At 40.2% G+C, this 23,861-nt stretch overlaps 1 protein-coding gene across 6 annotated transcripts in view; it reads left to right on the top strand.

Annotated features, from left to right (window-relative positions):
- The first annotated feature begins 548 nt into the window (after positions 1-548).
- Positions 549-23,861, top strand: part of ATP10D (ATPase phospholipid transporting 10D (putative)) — a 51,532-nt gene continuing 28,219 nt past the window's right edge. For 3 of the 6 annotated variants that reach the window (XM_056357043.1, XM_056357053.1, XM_056357024.1), the window contains exons 1-6: positions 1,229-1,347; positions 11,168-11,473; positions 12,246-12,440; positions 17,810-18,014; positions 21,953-22,038; positions 23,101-23,207. In XM_056357043.1, the coding sequence (XP_056213018.1) occupies positions 11,208-11,473; positions 12,246-12,440; positions 17,810-18,014; positions 21,953-22,038; positions 23,101-23,207 (859 nt within the window). In that variant the 5' untranslated portion in view covers positions 1,229-1,347; positions 11,168-11,207. Of the gene's footprint in view, positions 630-1,228; positions 1,348-11,167; positions 11,474-12,245; positions 12,441-14,978; positions 15,030-17,809; positions 18,015-21,952; positions 22,039-23,100; positions 23,208-23,861 lie in introns of those variants that run through there. The other 3 variants (XM_056357033.1, XM_056357064.1, XM_056357074.1) reach the window with 3 other exon arrangements.

Genomic DNA, 23,861 nt, shown 5'->3' with positions numbered 1-23,861 from the left:
AAGGGTGTCAGGTCCTGCCAAAGCCGCACTGCCTCCATCTGCTGAGGCCTCAAGGAAAGAAAAAAAACAGAAACAAACAAAAAAAACCCCCTTTAGACACTAACTAACCTTTGGACAGGTAAGTGCTGCTTATGGACACTGTAAAAGCAGTTCTGTTCGCCTTTTGCTTTAAAAGCTCTGCTTGTGAGCACGGCAGCACGACTGCACGCTGTTCACACCTGGGCATGGCCTGCCTGCATGTGATGGCTTGGGACGGGGTTTGGCCCCGGCCAGGGGCTGCTCTGCTCACCTCCTGCAGCGGCACCAAAGGTTTCCCTGCCCTCAGCCGGAGCCCCGCGGTGTGCGGAGGCGCCGCTCCTGGAAGGGTCCCCCGCCGCTGCCCGGCCCGGCGGCTCCTGCCGCAGTCACTCCCAGGGCAGGAACAGCAGAGCGGGCAGGAGCCGAGCACGGCGCGGCGGCAGGCGCAGGCAGGCTGGGCAGCGGCGGGGGGCGGGCGGGGCGGGCCGGCGCGCAGCGCAGCCGCGGGAGGCCGGGCAGCACCGGCGGGGCGGGGCGGCCGCGGAGACGGAGCGAGAGCGGCGGGCGCGGGGGGTCGCGGCCATTACGCTGGGATGTGCGCGGTGCCGCCGGTAAGCCCACCGGGCCGGGGGTCAGGCAGGCAGCTTGTCCGCGGGGCTGGGTGCGCGGCTGGCGGTGTGGGAGGACACCGGTGCCGGGCGTGACGGGAGGGAAACGTGGGAGCAGCGGTCGTGGAGCACCCGCAGCGATTCGCGAGGAGGCTGTGGCGGAGCCACCCGCGTCGCCGTGCGGCCGCGGGGACGAGACGGGCCGGCGGGAAAGCGTGGCTGCCTGCGGCTGCCGGCTTCCAGGCCTCGCAGGCGGGCTGGGCTCCGCGGGCACCCCGGGGTGCGCCCCGCCGCCCCGAAGGGGGGAGCCGCCCTGCGGGCCCCTCGAGGTGCCTCAGCCCCGCCGGCAGCCGGGCAGCGGCGCCCCTCAGCCTGAGGGGAGCGCCGAGCGGCCGTTCCTCGGCGTGAAAAGTCAAGGTCGCCGCAGCCGCCCCGCCCCTCTCCTCCCGGTGGGACTCGGATGCGGAGGGAAGTCCCCTCTTCCTGACCGCGGGTGACATTTCGAAGGCGACAGGGGTCTAGGCCGGGTAGGTGCTGTGGGGGCCGACCCCCTCCCCGCAAAATCCGGCGGCGGCTTCGCGCCCGCGGGGTGGCTGGAGCTCCGCGGTGCCGCGGCCGTCGCGGCGGCGGGAAGGGGCAGTTCGTGCTGCTGCCGCGTTAAACGTGCCCCGGGCAGCGGGGCGGCCCCGGAGCTGCTGTGGAAGCAGGGAAGAAAGAAAAGGTAATTAAGACCTCGATTGCAGAAACAAAAGCTTTTATTTTAATCGTTAGTGGCGGTGATTGAGGGAAGGGGTGTAAGCTTTTACGTACTTTACAGATTTATGGCAAGGAAGTAGACTTAGGTCCATGTAAATGACAGGGAAATCCCTGAAGCTTCAGAAAGTGAGGAGAGCTGCACAGTGCACAGCGTCGGTTACAGGGTTAAGCCACAATAATAATTACTGGGCTTAGTAACTAAAAAATGTTCACAAGGATGGGAAAGAAAAATCAAAGTTCCTACTTTGCATAGTACAGCAAAGCAGAAGTACAGCTACTGAAGAAAAAATGGTTTTAATATCAAAATTACTTTTATTTTCATACTAAAATAATACTTACAGGGCATTCACGTCTCACCAATGACCACAGTATTGAGAAACCTCTTATTTAAAACCGTGTATCATCACCAAGAGATAACAGAATTGTCATTATCCCTGTTTTCGTATGTGAGGGGTTGCAGCAGAGATGCACTAAATGGTTTCCCCAAGATCAGAGTGGAATTTAATTCTTTTTTAATCCATTCTTAAAAAAGACTCCTTTGCATGCCCCAAAAGCTGGTCTGAAGCTGTCGTTTTAGACTGAATATTTAGTTATGTCTGTGTGCAGTTACTATTCACAGGAGCAAAATCTAGGACTTAGATGAGGATCATGTTCTTTGTTAACTGCCACTACTGTGGATGATCTGGATTTTAAAGGTAATAGCCACAGCTGATACTTATTTCTAATGTAAACTAGACCAAGATCAGGAATGAGACACCTACATTAGAGTGAGTGTCTGATGTTCCTGTCACACCTCCCTGTGCCAACACGCGTACTTTCACAGCTGTAAGCTGGATCAGGAAAGCCAATAATGTTATTGTCTTTGAGTTAGTAAAAGGTCTTGCAGCTCAGTGGGTTGAACCAGGTTCAGTAAGTACCAGATAGATCATGAAGGAAGGGGCAGAACCAGGAGCAGGAGGTGGGAGAAGCAAGAGCAACTCCTTTAGTGTTAGCTATCAGTTCAGCAGCTTACTGCTTTAGTATTTTGTTTTGAGGTTACTAGGGTCAGAATTTGAGCATTCATAACTCCCTGCATTTTTTTTTGCAGGCTCCTATATCTTTTGGCTTCATTTTTAATAATAAAACTTCTAAAGGTACACTTTTGTAGTTGAGCCCTGAATTGCTGTAGGATACTTCTCTTTCAGGCATGAAATATGCTCTCAAGAGACATGTTCTGTAGTGTTGCAGAAATTCTTAGTGGCTAAAGTGGATTCACAGGTTATTCCTGTCAAAATATACCCAAGCAGTTGGCAGGTTTTATTGCTCCATGACGAATATCTGATTGTATTCCTGAGGTTACAGAAGAGTCCGTTTTGTCAAAAAATCACTACAGTGTTGGAAAATACGTTCACTGCTGTCTCAAATTCTGTTGAAGAGTGTTATGGCTGATGACCACCTGTATCATTACCTGATTGTGGTTTCTCTAATGACTTCTAAAAGCCCTGCCTTGTCCACATAAAGCCAGAACCCATCACTATATACTGATACAGTGTTTTAAATGGATAGAAATACTGGCATACTTTCTGCTGTCACATTAATGAAATGAAAATACATTTATGTATTCCAAGTACAGGGTTGATGCACAATTCCTGTGTTGGACAGTTAATAGTTGGAATCAGTGTCATGAAATACTACATGAGTTCTGCAAGATCTGAGCCTAATTTTAGACCTGAATATAATAGACAGTATGGGAAGAGAAGTAAGAAGATAGTGAATGTGGAGATGAGTAAGAAAGGCAAGGATGGAAGCCCCAATACTAAAATAACTTTGAGTGCCACAAGGGATTTTGTGAGACTGAAACTAAAAAGCTGTGTAGTTTGAGTCTGACCCTTAGAACTGTGTCTCTGAAGGAATCTCCCACTGAAAACCTTAAAATGCCAAGGAAAAATCACAATGCACAGCTTATGTTCTAAACCAGTACTGTCACTTGCAACTGGACTGGGTGAGGAAGATGCTTTACTGTTAGAAAGTAAGAGCTACGCTTACGCACAGCAGCTGTTGCTGAAGCTAATACAAATACCCTGGATCAACACAGTAGCATCGACAATCAAGGTGCTGTCAGCTGTAGTGTTACCATCCTTTTGAAATATGCAAGTATCTCTCATCTGTTGTAGCTGTTATTTCAGCTTCTTAAAAATGAGAAGGCCATATGTAAATTGTTCATATTTAAGATACGCTTTGGTAGTTATTATTGCAGTATGCTTAATCTGTTTGGCTAAAAAACAGTGAAGCTACACTGCTACAGGCTTTGACCATGAGCTGTCTTAAGTCTGCGCAGTACTTTAAGACCTTTGTGGAAATCTGTACTTTTCTGGCTTAACTGCTATTAGTTATCTAGATACTCAGGTAGCTCAGGTTATGCCCACGCGTGTATCATCCACATTTCTGGCTTCCAGTGTTGGCAGAGAGTCTTTAAGGTAAGATCAAACCTAGTATATTCATTTAAAGTGAGCTGTGGAGGATTTTTTTTTGATTTGGAGTTGTGCTTTTTTTGTAACCATATGTAAGGTTTCCTTTGTCAGATCCTTTGAAGAACACTAGAGTGTTAAACCTGAAAGCTTCTCTGGGATGTGTTGGGAATTTCTGGACCTCTTGAAGAGCTGGTAATGTACGTGACTTAGACAACCGGAAGAATAGGACTAAGGATTTTGGGATAAGTACAGTTTCTTGCTGTAACAGGTATTTTCAATATAAATTTCAATGAGTAAGCTAGACACTGTCTACAGAACAGAGTTTTGGCCCTTTGAAGAAATCCACATAGTTAAAAATCAGCAATGCTGCCAGTATGAATCCATTTCCTTTAAAGTGGTTTACTGTAACTTAGGGAGCATACACTGACTACAGAAATAATCACATCCTTTTACTTCATCATGTGAACACCAGTGTACATCTTTAACATGGCCCACACCATAGTATTACCATGAAATTAATGTGAATTTCACACATCTCAAAGTGTCCGCAGTGGTTAAATGCGGCATCATCATAAGCTAAAGGTGCACTGGTGAGAAAAGACAGTCATAAAAGAGTAAGACTTAACCTGAAAGATTTTATTTTAGTTTTGAGAGACCAATGTGGCACATGAGAACAGGGTGTAAAGCAGATGTTTGCACAAATCGTAGCTCTCTAGTAGCCTTCAGTTTTATTTTGAAACTGGTTACCTGTAGCAGAAATACATGATTCATCTGAGTTTTAAACCTAAAATTTGGTAGCGTATGGTTCAGTTGTGTCTGTAGGTACAAGATCTGGTTGGCATCCTAAATAACTTTGCCCAAAGTGGAGGAGATTTTCTGCTTTTATGTACTGCTCCCACGCTAGCACGTTAACCAGTGGTAGGACTGCATGCATGGTTTGCTATTAAATTATCTTGCAATTGACTTTGTGTCAGGGCTTTGGCACTTCCTGGGGTTTAATGCGTCGTGCTGATGGCTTCGGTTGTGAAGGGCTGCTGATGGCTGGCTTAATGTATTCACAACCAAGAAATTTTCTTTCCAAGATGAGGCATTTCAAGGCTTGCAGGTTTTCGGTGTTGCCCATGCTAAATCAGGCTGTGTAGGCAGGAGTGCATGACAAAATATTGCCATAGCATTTTACTTTTCCTAGTAACATCTGCCTTCCACTCTAATCCAAGAGTTCTTAGCATCCTCTTTATGAATGTAACTCAGAGTATGTGGTTGCAAATAACCACATATTTTTCTTAGAACTTAAAGTTTTGATTCCTGCAGGTTTTTGGGCCATTTGTCCCATAAATTGGCAGCGCAAGCCTCTTTTCCAGATGTATTTAGCATATTGGGTGTCTCTGCGTATTTCATACTGGCTTGCAAAGACATGTTGCAAACTTGTGAAATTGCATGTTACAGAGAAAGTCGCAAACCTTAGGAGAAAAGAAATATTTGTTCTTCAGAGTGTAAAATAATCTTTAGGCGGTGGCTCCCTTAAGCTTCTCTGTTGTATAGTAGCTTCTGAGTTTTCAAAGATGATTAGAAGGCATTTTTAACATTCATCCTCTGTACTTCTGACAGTGTACTCCAGTTGTAATGTGGTGATACAACTGTTAGTGAGCCTATGGAGTAACACTTCCTAAGAGGTTTAAATGAGACTGTGTGGATCAGAGATGATCCGCTCACAGCTTTGTACCCTCCACCTGGGTTAGCATTTTTTATCTTCCCTGGTTGCCCCAGAACCTCAGACCTGCAGAACATCCTGAAATAGTCAGATAGGGAGCTAAGAAAAGGGGTGTTGCTGGAGAGATGCATTGTCTGAATTGCTTCCCTTTTAGTTGTTGTACACATTTTTTCAGGTAAGATAATTCAATTTTATTCATCATGTTTCTGTTTGCCAAGAATTGATTTATTACTTCCTACTGTAAACGGGCTCAGGTGACACAGAAGGTCTACTGCATGTTATGTCCGAAGACTGTGCCTGAGCAGGAACAGGATAGAGACACACACCATACATAAGCATGTGCCAGAGGTCTGAGGAACATTTTTGTGAATATGTCATTTACCAAGTGTATTTAAACAAAGAATTTTCTGAAAGCAGAACAAGGAGTAACCATTTGGAGATCACAGCAAAAGAGGATGTTGTCAGAAGGGAGGAAGTGGTCAAGGGAAGCCAGGGTAAATGGTAGGGCACTTCACACGACATGCGAGCAAATGACCACAACATAATAGTAAGGTGCAGTTCCAGAGCAGTATAAAACGTTGGCTAAATTATCTAAACGTGTTTTGTAAACAGTGTTGAGAAAGAATCTGGTATGGGAGAGGTCACTGACTGCCAGGTGATTTGCCAAAGGCTACCAAATAATGTAACTGGAACTAAGGAATTTTTAGTCTCAATGCCTGCAGGAAAGCTAGATGCAAAGGCTTGCATGCAGAAATTAAGGTGATACTTCACAGAGTTGGAGGCTGACAGAGTTTACAAGAGATAAAGAAAGACAAGTGATGGGAAAAGAAAACAACTTCTGGGCATGAAATATACATGCAAGAGAATTATACTAGGCTTCATGATAAAAGACCCTTCTTTCAGGGTAGGGAGCATTTTAAAATAGGGATTTTCTCAGCATTACCGCTAGCAGAGAGTTATTAAAGGCTTTTTTATTGTGCTATAGGTTGGTCAGGCATGGGTAGTGTATGGTGTTGATCTGTCCTGTGGTAAAAACGGCACTGCTGCGGCTTGCTTTTACACAGATTTGACAACCAGCTATTGCATGTTTACCATATCTAGTCCTTCCAGTTTTCCGTATCTCAGAGTGCTTTATATGAAAAGGAAGGAATCTGAGTATATAAGGGAAGTGAGGTAGGGAAAAAGCAAACTATATGGCTAGTGTCAGATAAGTTCCTTCCTCGTTTTGTCATGTGACACTAGCAAACACTACAAAAACTTGCCTTTTTGTGTGTGAGATGTATTATCTGGATTATCTGGATTATCTCTATATCAGCGGTTGCCATTTAGCAAGATCAAGTAGTGTTCACCTGGCTCTGTAGTATGAAAATGAGAACAGTGTCTGGCTTGTCTGACGCTGTCCTCAAAACTTAGAATATGATCATTTAGGCTTCCTGTTTTCAAATACATGAACATTATTCTTGGGATTTTTAAAATTAAGTTTATTTTTTAAAAACCTTTAAAATTACGGCTTCAGAGTAACTCAGCTTGTGGGTCTTTTGCCAGTGTTGAAAGACACATCTGCCGTTTCATATTACTAGTTCAAATTCACATTAGCTGGAGAACTCAAGAATTTACTATGAAAAATGGCATAACAAGAGAGTCAAATAATGTTTTAAGAGAGGGGATTTTTTACGAAAGCTGTTTAGAAAGTTGATCTTCAGCAACTTCATCCTCTACAATATCATGAAGCTGATAAATCTCCTTTTGACGTCCTTCTGGCTAACCAAAGAAAACTTATTTTAAAATTGAAATGCAAATGATTTAAGAAAAAAAATAGGCATTTGCAAATAGTAGCTCAGTGAAATCCCGGGTGAGTCAGAGGGCATTGTGACAGAGTATGAGATCCAGAAACTCTTTTCCCCAACGTGCTAGTTAATTGACTGATTCACCTTTTTGACCATAGGAGATTACCTGTTGCTTCTCATACAGTGTTTCCAATGTGGTGTGGTTGCAGTGGCTTTGTGTTAGTTATTTCTTGTCCATTCAGTCGCCTTTAAGTTTTTTTTAAAGGTTGTAACAATAAAATGCTAGGGATATTGGCAGACATATGCAGTGCACAAAACTTAATCTGATGTTTCCTGTTTCTTTTTAAGCTCCGCTCCTCTGTAGGAGGATGAGGAAGGGTGGAGCAGAGGTTTTGGAGCTGTGTCAGGAGTCAGGGATGTGTATGTGGTGAGGGGTGACTGCTCTTCGCCAACACTGCATATGCAGTTTAAATGTTTGGCTCCAGATTCAGTGATGAGGAATTCGGTCTTAACATGCTGTCATGTTAAAATGTCCAGTACTCTCCCTGTCATGTGTGTCCCGTCGCTTTTTTTAAAATGCAGTGGACACCAGGTGTCAGATGCTACAAAAGGTAATAAACTATGAAAACCAAAAAGAGTTAGAATTTAAGAGGTTTTAAAATTTGTCAGGTTTTCTCTTACGTTTTTCCTGATTCCCAACTTTCTCTTCCCATCTTTATTTGCATGTTACTGATAATGTAATTCGTAAGCTTTTGAAGTTGATTTAGCTGTATTTTGCCTACAAAATTCTCACTGAGTGAACAGGATCTACCATTTAAAGGCTTTGCATTCCCATTAGTCCTGGGTGTTTGCTTTGAGAAAGAGTTTCTTTTGCTGCTGCTTCTGGTCACAGAAGTCACCAGTATCAGGTGTGTGTTTGATGGTTTTACAAAAAAAGCTGTGATTTTCTTTACGATCTAACCAGCTGTCAAATACCTGGCTCATGGCACATTGAAAAGTTTTATGGTGTTTACGTAAGTTTTCTACAAGGATATTGTACATTGTAACAGTATGTAGAGATATGTCAGATTACTGCACTTGGGCAAAGAATTACTGTTCAAGCAAAACTATAGTTCATTGACACACCTTGTGTGATTCATGCTGAAGATGGAAGCGTGAAAGAAGCTGATAAATTTAACAGGACAAAGAAGAAATCATGTTAAAACTCCAGGACATTGTTAATTAAAGCAGAATTTACTTTAAAAAGGCTCCTCATTGCATGTTTTTGAAACTACTGATTTGTCACAACAGATGCTTAAGGAGGAGAGTTGTTTCTTCAAAATGGCCAAGCCTTAAGAATGCCATCCAAAATACAGAAGTTTGGGATTTTTTAAGAGCTGAACTGCCAAAACTTGTGATTGCAAAAGAAGAAATTACCTCTTTTCAGCCAGTCAGCTTTTAAAATTCTTTAATTTTCAGTATTTTGTTCTTTGCTTCAGTCCTGACTCATGTAGATGGGTTGGTGTTCATTTGGCTTTTAGGAGCTTTAGGTGTTGAAGAGCTCTGCGTAGCCAACTATGGACTCCACTAGCAGCAAATTCTATTCTCTCTAAACATTTTCGAAGACCTGGCTGCCTTCCAAGCTTTAGACTTGTTCTCAGACTCAGTGGGAATGAATTGAAGTGTCTTTCATGTGTAAATAGATTAATACATCTAACTATATGGTAGCCATACCTTAAAAATAGTTGTTGTGAAGTAGCTCCTTCTAGATGTCGGTTTCTATCTCTGGAGGAAAGATGGATGGGGACTAAAATGGGATGTAGTCTCCATGCAGAGAGGAGTCCCTCTGGGGACTGTCCCCAGGCAGTAGGATTAGAGGAAGCAAGGATATGAAGATGCCAGGTTCTGTGAAAATAAGAATATGCCGTGTATTTTGGAGAATCTTTGCAACCTCCTTCTTGTTTCTCTGAGAAGTCCCAGGCATAGCTGCCTTCCTGTGCAGCAGTTGCTTGCCTTTGGTAGTCTCATGGTTACTGGGACTACAGTGTTTAGCGTTTAGAAAAAAAGAAAGTCTCTTTTTCTCAGACTGATCCCTTACGTTGCCTGAGGAAGCACAGTGGAAAGGCCTTGGGAGTAATTCCTGTAGGAAGTGCTGGGGGATGCTGAGAGGAGATGCTATATAGAGGTTGTTTTTCCCTCCTTGTTCCTCTTGTCTATTCACATGCAGATCATGGTTTCTAAAGAGGAACATGTGTTTCATGTATGTGGTAACAGTCTTCCAAGACATTAAGATTGTAATAGTCAACAACTATCCACATCTAATGCTGATAGGACAAAAATGTACCATCTTAATTTGATGAGAGGAAGAGACCGGTTAGACATTAGGAGAAAGCTTTCTAGCTAAAGGGTAGTGGTGGAGTGTGGACCAGGCTTCTTAGGAAGTTTGCAGAATCTTTGTTTTAACAGCAGAATGAGTTGAGGTAGATATATTAAAGCTACCTCATTGTTAGAGGACCTGCTGAGGACACTCTGCCCATGCTTCAAGATTTCTGCAGTTGTAATAGACTAAAGGAAAAACCAAGGAAGATGTGTAAGAGAAGATATGATGGTGTCAAATCAGTAGTTTGGAAAATCACTTTTTAAAGCAACATTTTGGAGGAGTCTGAGCAGCACAGTGGCATTTGTCAATGGCAGAGAAAGATATACCACATAAATAGAAGTCTGAGTTAACTGAAGCCAAAATCAGGGTTAGTTTGATGACTATCTAGGATAGTCTGTAGTAAAGAGATTTCATTTAGAAAGACCCAACAAGTCTAAAAAAAAGCAAGCTTCTAAAGAAGCAGCTTTTGTGTGGGAATTTAGGAAGAGGATTTAGTAACAAATTTTGCTATCATGTATGCAGATATTAAGATACTAGATGGAAGGAAAGTAATCTGCAGAGAAAGTAGCTGTACTGATGACTTGGGTCTCATGCAAGGTACAGTTTTAAACAAATACGAAGATGAGCTGTTCTATGGAAGAAGTAGCACAAGAAATGTAGCAACTATTAATTGTAAAATCTTGTTGTAAATTGTAAAGAAACACATTGTAAAACCCAGCAGTTTTGAGCTTCTATTGAAGTATGATTTGTGTGTGTGAAAGTCCTTTTCTGACTGCATAGAGTGGTTTGATAAAGTGACTATCACCTATACCTGTGAACTTTGACTTTCTTTAGGAAAACAAACTCCTGGGTAGATTGCCAGAGTTTAGCTAAGGTGAATAGAGGAGGAGCATTGGCATGAAGTTTATTCATCCTTTTATCAGCTGGTAAAAGTTCTCAAACCTATTTCTAATCCAATAGGAAGAATATTTTGTTCATGATAGCTACTTAATGCCTTTCACAGGCAGTTCCTAACTTCAGGTCTAAGTCTGTACACAGATGCCTGTTGCTATATTGTTGACTCCTGAGTTCAATAAAGGTTGTTAACCATCAGCAAGGAGTGCAGTGTCTGAGATGCCTTTCAAAATGTTGTTGTCTGCAGAATTAGCAGCTTGTTTGCTTTTTTCACCACACTGTAGCACAACAAACAAGTGGGCAGGCTGCTTATATGAGGTGCTATTATAAAAATACGGTGCATTTCAAACAGAGTAATCAAACTCTAGGATCCTGAAAGGGTGGATGAAATTCAGATAAATTCAACCTTTGAAGCACAGGTTCCTGACCTCACATAACCTATTAACTGTCTGTTTGGTTTTTTTAAATCAAAATATGGAAACGGCTTTTTTCCTAGGCTTATTCAGAACTGTAACTGTGACTTTTTCGTTGAAAAGCCTTTACAGAATTATTACATAACTTGCTGTATTTTAACATGTTTCTAGAGAGAGGACACTCCTTGGATTGTAAAGCATTTCTGGTGCAATGGCAGTTCCCATCCGCTGGGCCCGATACCGTTGGCATCAACTGACAGCTACAGAGGACAGAGAAGGTAGCAGCAGCAATTCAAGTAACAAGTGCTATCAATCATCAAAGACAAATGGCAAACATCGGATAGTGATACCCTGTTTGGGACATTTTAAGGAAGAGTATGAAAAAGTATCAAAACTGTACATGAACAACAGAATACGGACTACTAAATACACTTTGTTGAATTTTTTACCACGGAATTTATTTGAGCAATTTCACAGGTAATGAACTCCTTTTTGATTGTGGTAATTCTTCTGAAGTGGAATCCTTTAATGTGTGTGTTACTATATAGATGGGTATTCAAAAATTATTCTACTTCCTGACTTGCCTGTCACGTCTCAAAAGATCTGTGTTGTTTGGCCAAGGTCTCTTGAGTTATCATCAGTGTAGGACTAATTCTTTTCTCATATCTTACGTAATTTCCACTAATTCTGTTCTACGGATTATTGAAATATTCTTTACTCTTGGAGCACTGCCACACAGCAATCTGCAGTAAGATTTTCAGCTCATTTCCTACAAATGTATTTTTCCCCTTCCCTCATGTTTTTGTCTCTTGCTAATTTTTTTTCATCCTCCTTCTGTTTGGAGGACTGCTGATTTTTAAAGTTATGCAGGGAGGTTGTAGGATGGCTTCCTTTTAAAAACATGCCACTTCTCCCAGGAGATGGTAAAATGAAGTTTAAAAGACCTGGAAATCTGAGAGTGCAAGTTCACCAAAGGCTCACTGGAAAACATGCTTGGAGGACAGGTTTGAAAATACAGGAAAATTCTTGGTCTTTGCATCTTCTGATCATGCATATTAAGTCACTGTGCAGCTAAATAATCTATTGACTGGAGAATTATAACAGTTCTGAATACTTAGTTCTTAAATTGCAGTTGGGGGAAGAAAAGATAAATCACTACTAACTTAAGTGTCTGTATGGCATGGAGTGGGGAAATATCAAGGATGACTCTGCTAGCATGGCTAACTCCTATGTTTTTGCTTTGTTTCAGAGTTGCCAATTTGTATTTCCTATTCCTAGTTGTCCTAAATTGGGTTCCTCTGGTGGAAGCCTTCCAAAAAGAAATTACAATGCTACCTCTAGTAGCGGTTCTGGCAATTATTGCAGTAAAAGATGGTCTGGAGGATTATTCAAAGTACAAAATGGATAAACAGATAAACAACTTACTAACCAAAGTATATAGAAGGTAAGAGACAACAGTCTTTCTGGTTTATTGTTATTTGATTATGAGTATACATAAAAAAGTTGTTGATAAGTCTTTTGGTTTACTTTCTGGATACTCATAGAATCATCAAATAGTTTAAGTTGAAAGGGGTCTCTGGAGGTCAGCTAGTCCAAGCCTCTGCTCAAAGCAGGTCTAATTACATCAGGTTGCTCAGGGACTAGTCTGGTTGAGTCTTGATCACGAGTTTTGCTAAATGAGTGTAAAATTTACTGAAAAAAATATTTTTTGGTTGAGGCAAGAGTGTTCATGTATGAGTTTGTACTGTATTAACCAAAGTAACTTGACTAGTTAAGCATTGTTTTACATAGTATTTGTTTTGAAAAGTGTGGTTTTAATTCCTCTGAAATTGCTGTAAGCATCTTGGACATTCAAGGGTTGCTGATTTATCGCTATATAGGTAAAGGTCATTAATGGTACTCACAAAATTACAAACCACATTCAAAGCTCCCTCTTTTCATTAAAGACACACCTTTTCCTAGTGAAGGCAATGCACTGAAAATAAACTTTTCATTCTAAAAACTTAATGTGCTAGCTGGCTATGCCAAACCCTAAACTCTGTACTGTAGACATGACCTTACTCAGCCCATGCAGCAGGTTGCAAACTGGTACTACATAACCATTAAATCTGTGATATTACTCAGATAATGGAATCTCCTGGTTTCTAACATTTGCCATAAGCTATTGGTGTTTAAGAGCTAGCTCATAACCATAGAAAAAGTCTGGAATATAGTTTTGTATCATCAAAGAAAAAAAACAAAATTTTGTTCTGCAAACACAAATATATATAGCAGCTTTCCCAGAAACGTTCTATTCAACCTATAAAAAATTGGACTTGAAAAACAAGTAAGTAATTGGGCTATTAGGGAGGATAAATTTTTTCTTTGTTTTTCATGTCTGCAGAGAAGGCTCAAGGGAGAAGTTGGATTATTTTTTCTATAAATTGTCATGAATCTTGAAAGAATTCGTTGTCAGAAAGCTGAAACATTCGATATCCATGTTCCTGAAAACTGTCACTTACAGTCTTATCCCTCCCAGTGTCAGTGAAGCAGAATGAATTTCAGATCTGTTCTGGCTTGATTCCTTCCCGTCACCAAAAATGTGCAGTAATTAGTGACCATATTAGTCATCTGCAAATATTCCTTCTTGTGCCCATAAGTATTTAGTTTTTGTAACTTTTTTCTTCTTCTTAGTGTCTTTATTATGAAATATTTTATATAGTGTAATCTGGTTTTAAAATTAAGCTTGGAAGTATGGTTCAGGAGAATTAAATCTTACTGGTACTGATAAAAACAATTGTTTGTTATGTGTGAGCTGATTTATCTTCAATTTCCATTAAACTCATGTTAGGATTCAAAATTTCTTAACATGTTTAACAAGAATCCCTTAGAAATTGTAGTGATTCTTCCAGTGCATGCATTTAATCATTGTAAACATGATGAACAACTAGCTAATGTATACCATTTCCAGTTATTGTCTTACTGTGCTTTTGTTGATCTGGAGAAGTTGTATACATTGTATGTGCTGTCAGTGTAATTTTACTTACATATTAGATACTGGTACCTACATGGCTACTGAGACAAATGCTCAATAAAATGGCCCTTCTTGCTATCTTAATATACCTAAGCAACAGTTGTCATTCTTGAAAGCTGGTAGGCCACCTGTTTGTACTTGAAGATAATTTGTGTAAGTATTTTCAGCAAGACCAGTGATCCTTGCTTCTTGAACTCTTGTGAGGCTTCCTTCTGTGTGAAGTTGTGTTCATAATAGAAATTGGTTTCACTGTGCTCTGGTGTCCGTGACAAAATGTGCCAGTCTGAGTGCCTTGATAAATCTATCTGAGCATCTAGATGCTAGTTTCTGTGCATTTTTGACAAATCTGATGCTCCCACCTTACTTGCTTTTGCTTATAGCAAATGCTTGGCATCCATAGTTTCAGAGTTTTCAACCTGCTACATTTTGGAGTTCTGGAATTTATCCATTTCATAGATCAGTTATTTCTGTCTTGAAAATGTGATAAAATAAGATAATGTTGTTTAAAATGCTGGGGTTTTGCCCTGTCTCATAGTTCCCTTGTGGAGTAATAAAACATTCCATAAACAATAAGATGTGCTAATGTGCATTATAATTTAGTTTGCAGTTGTTGCTTTGATGTTAAATACTTAGTAATCAAGTCCTTGTGCATTTTGAGCAAGTAACCGGTTTGTAGTAGTAGGATCTTATTTAAATAGCCATGAATCACAAACGATGAAGGTACTTCTGTTTGAGCATCTGTTAAAATCTTGTAGTTAGTGTCATTTCAATAGAACTGTGGTGAAGTGATCATGATGGAAAAATCCATTTATTCCCCCATGACCTACTACTAAAGATAATTAAACTTTTTGTCTGACTTTGCACTTAACTGGATAAAGAATATGTGCATGATCTATCTGCTGCATCAGCAGCAGGATGAATGACTTTGCTGGCTGATATATTTTTCTTCTCTTCTTTCCTCTTCTGCAGACCTCTCAAATACATTTCTGTTTCATTCTAAGCCTTGCATGTAGATGTGTTGTAAGTACTGTTCTTTACAAATACATATTTATGCAAATCATTGTATATATTTGAGATCAAGGTACAATTTGATTCTTTTTTTTCTTTATGGTATTGAGATCTGGAAAGAATAATCCTTTCTACAAGATTCTTCCATACCTTTAGCTTTCCTTTCCCAGACTCCAGCCTGGCAAAAAGAAAGTGGGACTTGTCCATGGGCATTGAGTAAAAAGAAGCATCATGTACTTTCAGTGCCATGTTTATTAAATACATAGGGATTTAAAAGAGAAATATTTGCCATCTCCTGAGGGCAATCTCAATAATAATCTCAATACTGGCAGCACAGACAAGTAAGTTTTTGTAGTTTTTCCATGAAATACATGGTAGTTAGAAAAGACTACACATGCAAGAGTACCATCATTTTTCTCATTTTTTAATCTCTAGAAAGTAATTGCTTCAAGGATAAATGAAAAGATTGCTTTGTCACAACATCTTTTAATTTCCAAATATTTTTGTGGTTTTTCAAATTCCAATTCACTTTGAAAAATTCCTGTACAAGTCAGTGCCAGAAATTGACAACTTCTCATCTCATACTTTTTATTGTGCTACGTTAGTGATGCCATTGCTTTCTTTGCTTGCGCTTATTTTGTCTTGCTTACCTTTCAGTTTCCATCCTTTCTCTAACTTACCTAGATACAGGCTGGCTGTGGAAGTAATTTTCTCCCACCACCCTCCTGAGTTCTCATATCCTTTCCATCGTGTTTGGAGGGTGAGGTAGAACGGTGCTGTTTTGGAGTGACCAGGGTGTTCCGCTTCAGTTGGTGCTGTACCCTGATTGGACTGATTTGGGGCTTCATAGCAGGGTAAATTGGCCTACACAAAAAGTTATGCTGATGTAGTGTTCAGTACATAAGGGGTAGTTCTAAACAAACAAAATCACTAGTTTTCAGCTCACTCAGTCTCCTGAATAATTTACTTTGTCAGCACTTTTGCAGCTATCAAAGCTTAAGTCGTACCTTCGGTAACTGAGTGTCACATACTGTTTCAGCATGTCTTCCTTCCCTTTCCTATTTACTTCAGAAATTTTTCCTTCAACTCTTACTTATTTCCAAGGAACTGTACTGGTATGAAAAATTAATTCCTGCAGTGTTTTTTTTCTTAATCCATCCATCCATCTTGTGATAGATATGGCTGTAGCTTTAATCAAGTTTCACATGCTTTCCATTGTGCCATTTATCCATTTGTGTGGAATACTAGTGGTGAACATCTTAAGGAGAAAACAGATGTGCCTTATATTGCTTTAATTTTACGTCAGCTTTTGTTGCTTCATGGTTTTTTACACTTCGAAAGCAATACAATCACCTCCACCTTATCTTCACTGGAGAAATTCTTGTCAGTGCACTGATTAAATTGTGTGGGCTTTGTGCCTTCTGTTTGTAGACAAGCATTTTCAAAAGGGTGGTGACAAATAATGCAGGTCTGAAAGGCAGGGGTGCAAAGCTTGATGTAGAGAATGTTTTTCTGAGATTTTCTTTGTCATTAAAGTATCTGTTTCTATTTCAGTATTCATGAGAAGCATTTTAGATAGCTAGCGCTCTGATTAAAGCTAGCAGATGAGTGCCAGACTGCACACAATGACCATGTTGCAAAGCTTGTTAGCTTATGTCTGCACTGTAGAAGCTGAGTGCACTTCCCAGCTCCCCAGTGTGAGTGTGCTTCTCAGCCAACTTAGAATGACATCCAGGGAAGGAAGCACAATTTGGAAGACAGCCCTAGCACAGCCCGGACTATACCCCAATCTAGAAGACTGAGAAACAAATAATGTGGAGAGTGCGTGCTCCTCTCTTAAAACATAGCTCTAGGTTTAGTCTGTGCAAGGCAGAAAAGCTGGGCAGTCACTGAGGAGAGTAACAGCTCATACAAAAGCGTACTGCATCCAGACCTGTGCAGTGTTCGTAACGGCAACTGTAGGTGTGTTTCATCACCCATGTTGCAGTAGCCTACTACTGTATGCCTCCTGGTAGCTCATCAAGCCCTGTGTGTTGTGCGGTACCTTGCATCCTGTTGACCACTCTAAACCTGATTGTGTTTGCCGTAAACTGCTGTAATTGTATAAAAGGAAGATTCTTCATCTCAGCTGAGGACAGAACAGCAGCTATAAATGGAAAATTCAAAACTGTTCAAACTTATGTATACATGTCAGGCCTGGATATTTCATATTAATAAAGAATTCCAACTCAGTGCTGACAGGCCTAAGCTTTTATTGACTTCCTTGAGTGTTACAGAGTCTTGGTAACTTATGTTCAAAATTAATGGAAAAGATATTTTAAAAGCCTGTAAATACCTGTATTTCTATTGAGATAATCAGTGAGGTGGTTGCTGAATATTCTTTGCTTATTGTTAGATGTCCATCATCTTGAGACACAGACATTTTTGAAAGGCCCTATCAGAAGGGAAGAAGATTTGCTGTTCTTGATTGCGTAATTGCAAGAAAAAGTGGTGTTTGCTTTCTTGGAAAAACTAAAATACAGGAAGCAAGTGGGCTGAATTTTAAATAGAGCTAAAATAATTCTGGGAGGGTGCCTGGAATGTAATTGCCCAAAAAACCCAGGGCTTGGGCCCCAGAGCTGATTCTTTGTAATTATATTCACTTTCAGCTAATAGACTTGCCTCATCAGAGTTTTTTTTAATGACTTGGAAGCATAAATTAACTATTAGAGTAATTTTCTAGTTATAGTGTGTTTCTCTGAGCTTTCAGTTTATGCACTTGTAAAACATTACTGGTTTTGTATGTATTTCAGGAAGGAGAAGAAATACGTAGATGAATGCTGGAAAAATGTCAATGTTGGGGACTTCATCCGGCTTTCACGTAATGAAATCATTCCTGCTGACATGGTGCTGTTATATTCTAGTGACCTGGATGGGATCTGTTACATTGAAACGGCGGGCCTTGATGGAGAAACCAATCTAAAGCAGAGGCAGGTGGTGAGAGGATATTCAGAGCAGGTGATAATTGTGCATTTCTAGTGGTGTATAAGAAAGTTGACATGATAGATGGGTTAACTAAAAAAACCACAAACAACCCAGACCTCTAGATTGCCTAGTTTGTGATAGCCGAGCAATCCTCATCTGAAAACAAAATAATTCAAGCAACAAATTAGAACTACGTTACCTAGTTATTTTGGAGCAAATCTTTGCATGTTCACTTTAACCCAGAGAAACAGATTTGAAGTAATGTGAGCCAGTAAAAGTAACTATGCAGGTAAATGTCAAGAACTCATTTATGGGGTGTATCATGTCATGGGTGAGAAATTGGAATTTTTTTATAAGGGAGTTCTGTGCTGGATAGAGACCTAGAGGGAGGAGCAGATATCTTCTCTCTTTCTCTGTTTTTTCATATTGCAAATGTATTTTTTACCTCCGTACAATACTTAGTATTATACCTAGTAGACAAAACGATGGAGGCTGGCACAAAGAAGGTATCAAAAGAACAAAGAATCCTGGCATTTCCGTAATCTTCAGGGCACCTGGTACTGAGTTCTGCTTCTGAAACACCATGCCGAAAACAACAGGGAGACTTGCGGTCCATAATAACTGTTTAGTCCTGTGGAGACAGTTACCCGAACTGCCTTTGCTTTATCAGCAGTGGTGAGGAAGTGAGGAGGAGTATCTTGCTGTGCATTAAGACTCTTCTGTTACTTAGTATGGTAATACCAAAAGTATGATGTGATGTCCATGAACAAAGCTGTTTCTTATCCCCTTAGTGACATGCATATTTTTTCTTTATTTAATCTCAAAACAATTAAGACAGAATTGTTTGATCTTTCTGTATAATACATACCATTATGCAAGGCAAAATTCAAATGGTTCTACAGGCTTACATCATACTGAGGTGGCCCTGATCTCACAGCAGCTCCTGCTACCAAGGTCTGATTTCAGTCTTACTCAAGAAAAGACTTGTTCTGTTTCCAGAAAACTTGCACCAAAATGCTAGGAAAAGCCATACTGTCCCAAAACAGTGACAGTTCCGTCAACATTCAAGATTGTTCATTTTTGTTGTCAAAACCAAACAAAAAAGTAATTGAAGCGTCGTCTTGTCAGAACTGCATGGTTTCTGAAGGTAGAGCCAAGCTCAACTTCACAGACATCTAGTGCCCTGCCAGCTGAGCTTCATCCAGAGGCTTTGTCCTTAAAAACTCAGGCTGAATAAGACTGGCAGTGCTGTGTAAGAAGCTGACTGCCTGACTTCTCCATTTCTTAAGCTCAAAAGAACAGGAATAAGTTACATCAAATTAAAGAATATCTGAAGACAAGGACTAAAAAGACTTAATCTATCTGCTCGGGTGTCATGTCCTGCTTCTTTGACAGCGAGTAGAAACACAGTGAAGGTTATCATTGGGGCACCTGTTCTTGCACTTAGGATTCCTTTAAGAGAAGTCGAGGCAAAATTAAAAGCACAAAACAGGAGCTGAAACTGTCATAGTTAAATCTATTTTTTGGCAATTTACCATAGCATTTTTTATTTTTTTAATGCTTAAATGACAACAGGAAAGAAATCAGAGGAATAACTCAAGAGTTCTTAGGTAACAGTGGGTAACAATGCACAGAACACAGCGTCTCCAGCCATCTGGGCATTCATAAAGAAATAAACAAAACAGCTGAGAACCTGCTTCCTGAGGATAATAAGCTATTTAGTGAACGAACTGGCATTTCTCTGCTGCTTTCAAGATACTCATATGTTGCTTCCCTTTAAGAAGGGATTAATCTCCTTTTCTTTCCGCACCTCATGTGGTTAGCTGAACCAAGCACAGGTTTACTGGGGTGGAGAAGCTAATATGCCATTAGCATCAAGTCACTGTGAGCAGTGAATATTTCCTATTATGTTGTAAAAGAGGCCACAGGACTGTAGCGGTCAGTTCCTTCTCAGCCTACGTGGTCAGTGACTGAATCCAGTCCTAGCTGCAGCATCCTCAGACCTAGTGGAAAGTGCTATCCTTTTCTTCCAGGCAGCCTAAGAAGCCAAGGTGATGAAAGGAGTTGCTAGCTCTCCTCTTTCACCTCGGCCATGCACCCACTCGGTTTGGTAACACTGCATGGAAACCATATAGTTAGACAGGAACCCAGCAGGGCCAAAGCAGCGGGCATGGCGGTGGGAAGCTGCCTCTCTCCCCATTTCAGTGAGAGTCTGATGCTGCAGGGCCTGCCACTCCCAGCTACCTTACTCAGTTCCCATCTTTATTGTCCCCCTTCTTTAGGGGCATTTACACAAAATCCAAGTAATTTTAATTCTGGCGTAGAAAAAATAGTTTGTGCCAGGAGAAGCAGGAAAGCATCTCAAGAAATAAGGTGCAAAATTTCTACTCCCAGTATTTACTTCGTCAAAGTTAAGATTATAATGAAGAAGTGTAGGTCATAAACTTACAGTCCAGGAAGATCTGAGTGCCCATATCAAGATACCTGCTTTTGCACATTTTGTCACATCTGCTCTATACTGGCAGTGTAGACATAACTTCTGTGCCTACTATAGGTGACACCCCAGGTTTCTGTGGTTGCTATTTCAAGGCATATTGCAAGAAGCTCCTACTAACATCTTCACTGCTATTACAGATTTTTTGACCAAGTCAGATGGTTTGTCCATAAAAAATAAGATGCTTTCACCAGAAATACATATCTGGAGACAGTTTTTACGCTGTAGAAGAAAAGAATCAACTGCTTTGGCTATTTTACTTCCTTTTTGGGGGTAGTTCTTATTCTCTTTATGCTCTTTTTTGCATAATCTCTGTACAGCGTGAAGTGCTTGAAAAGCATGAATCGGTTATACTGTCTAACATTTTACAGAATTTACAGAGACTGAAAGTATCTGTTTAAGACTGTGTTCATATTGACTTCAGGTAAATACAGTGCAACAAATCAATACAGCAAAACCAGCAATTTTATTTTTTTTTAATCAAGCCAACAAATATTATGTTTTCTGAGTTTCAAACTCGTGGTTTAACCTCACAGTTGCTATTCTGCCAGTGTGAAGTTGTGGGGAGTGCAGCCTTCTCAGAGACCTGTAATTATGTAGAAGATGTATTCAATTACACCTGTGAATTGTAGATTTATCCGTGGAGTTTGACACTTTAAATTGGTCTTCTTAAAAAAAAAAAAAAAATTCTTACTATTTTTATTCTAAAGAGCAGAACAAATTACTTTCCAATGAGTTAGTGGAAGGTACTTAGCCTGGAAATGGCTGTGTTACACCAGAGGCTAGCCTCTGTTATGTTAGAGACTAGAGACATATTCATACACCATTAATTGAAACTGAATTGCAAGTGCAATTTCAGGTAATTCCAAAGATAAGACCTTTTGGGTTTTCTTTTACTGCTTGTCAGGTCATTATTAATAAAGGATAATTGTTTAACTTGGCTTTTCTCCTCACTGAAGAGCTCAGCTGCTCTTTATTTGCAACATGAACTGGTCTTTCACAACAGCCCTTTCTTCGGTGCTGGTAAGGCTCAAATATCATTAAAAAGTTCTCCCGCTTTCTTTGTGTTAGTGCAGGTAGCATCCTGGTTGTGGTATAAGGTAGTGCCTTTTTTTTTTTCCCCCTTATTGTGGAAAAAAAACCTGGAAAACCCCAGCTTTTCAGATGTTCTTATTGCTTTTTTTTTCCTCTTCCTCACTCTTCCACCCATTTTCTCCTCTCTGGTGTTCTCAAAGTATCAGCAATTCAACTGGTACTTGCTAAGCTTTGATATTTACTAGGAAGTCCTTCCATGCTCTTTAAGTCTGATTTATGCTGGGTAGCAGCTTATCCACAACACCAGCAACTTACAGTTTCAAAGCTAAACTGTTAGATAGTCATATCTGAAGTTTATGGTGTTCTTAAGTTCCATCTACATTTTGTCTGAAATCTCTGGGTTTGTTGTTTTTTTTTTTTTTTTTTTTTTCTATGGCTTTAGGTCTCTGAAATTGATCCAGAAAAATTTTCCAGTAGAATAGAGTGTGAAAGTCCTAACAATGACCTCAGCCATTTCCGAGGCTTTGTGTAAGTAGGCTTGGTGGCTCTTTATTGTTATTTGCTTTGGTGCTCTTACTAATTTTCAGAAAGCTTGTCATGTTTGCTTTAAAAAATAATGACAAAGTGTATAGAAGTCAGTTTGTATCACTACATTCCTGAGTGCGGCCCAACAGAGCTTGAAAAGGGCTTTCTGAGCAGCCGATTGTGAACTGGGAAAGCTCACTAGTACTTCTTATTTTCTATTGAGTATTTTCAGTACCAGTTCAGGCTGCTTTGCAATTGTGTAGTCCATATTTGAAATAGCTGTTTCAAATCTGCATTTGATATCATGTGCTATCTACAGTATTTGGTCTGGACCATGGCCTGATTGGAGAAGCTGCTTTGCTCAGAATTGGAATTTGTTTTGTGTAACCATCATTGACTTGATCAAACTCCTTTTAACAAACATGCCTATCTATGTCTTTTCTTCTTGTGGGTCTATGATTTTCTATAGACAGTAGGAAGGTAAAATACTATTTCATGGAGTGACTGATTTTCAGGTTTTGAGAGTTATGATGTCTATATTCTTCCCTATGGGAACTGACACATTAGAAATATGACAAGAAAAATAAATATATGTCTTATAAACCTTAGCTTCTGAGGAAACACCTTGACAGACAGTGAGCCTACCTACACTGAAAGTATGCCACAGGAGTAACGATGCTCACAGTATATTTAACATGAGATTTTATATTTTGCTCAGATTTTTTTCTGATGTTGGCAATCCAAGTAGAAGTCATAGGGTTTCAGATTTCAATTGTTTGTCTTGAACTCTTTTCAGTAGTGTTGCCTACTTCTCATATTCAAGGTGGCAAATGCTGGGCTTGTAAACACAAGAAAATTTTAATACAGTGCCTACATGCCTGGATTTTCAAAGGTGATCTGTATGCATGCATGTTCCCCTGTTCCTTTGAAAAGTCCCACGTTTCCAGTCAGAACGGCAGTCAATGACTAGCAGCTTCTTTGGGGAATTTTCTCCCTAATAGTTTTGCAAAGTCTGACTGGTAATTGCTGGGGTCCTACAGCTGAAGTAATGTGGTTTATTTTCAGTGAGCATTCAAACAAGGATCGAGTGGGCCTCAGCAAGGAAAACTTACTGCTCCGAGGATGCACAATAAGAAACACAGAAGCTGTTGTAGGCATAGTAGTATATGCAGGTTAGTGAACCACCTTGGCTTTCACAGATTGCCTTGCAAACAGGATAGAGTTACATGCACTAAGAAACAGTATCGTACAAAGAGGAATTAGAAGTGTAAAAGCTTGAATCCAGCAGAAGGCAGCGGTAGCTAGAAATGTTAAAAATGCATGCCTGGATTAGGTTTGTTTCGGTTTTAACAGTGTAAAGAACTGATACATGAGATTCGTGGGAGGCCAGCTCCATTCAGTGTGAATAGGTCCTTGCTCTCAACGGTTGGTTGCAATGGTAAACCCAGGTTTTGAAATGCACGTGGAGCTGCATAGCTTGATTAGGATTTTTTTTCTGGTCCAAAACTGAAGCTAGTGCTGTTGCTCAGTGTTGTGTATCAAAGGGTGGAGGTTTTTAAACTAATCAATATGATGTATACAGCCAGATAGTTGTAATGCACGTGCAGGATTTTGTAGAAAGTAATAGAAATAATATAGAAAATATTAAGAATGAGATTGTTTCTTTAAGCAGGAATATTGTTGACAGTGTAAAAGTTGTTGTATACATCGCAGACTTTGGTTTAGCTTATTCAGTTTTGTTTAGGACAGATTTCATACATTGTAGGAGCAGTTAAGTTTGCTCATATTTATAATCTCTGTTCAAATATTAGCTAACGAAAATATCC

Source organism: Falco biarmicus, chromosome 1 (genome assembly GCF_023638135.1).
Source record: "Falco biarmicus isolate bFalBia1 chromosome 1, bFalBia1.pri, whole genome shotgun sequence".
NCBI classification, from domain to species: Eukaryota; Metazoa; Chordata; class Aves; order Falconiformes; family Falconidae; genus Falco; species Falco biarmicus.
The sequence above is the reverse complement of the archived record's forward strand: the minus strand, read 5'-3'. Positions and strand labels throughout refer to the sequence as shown.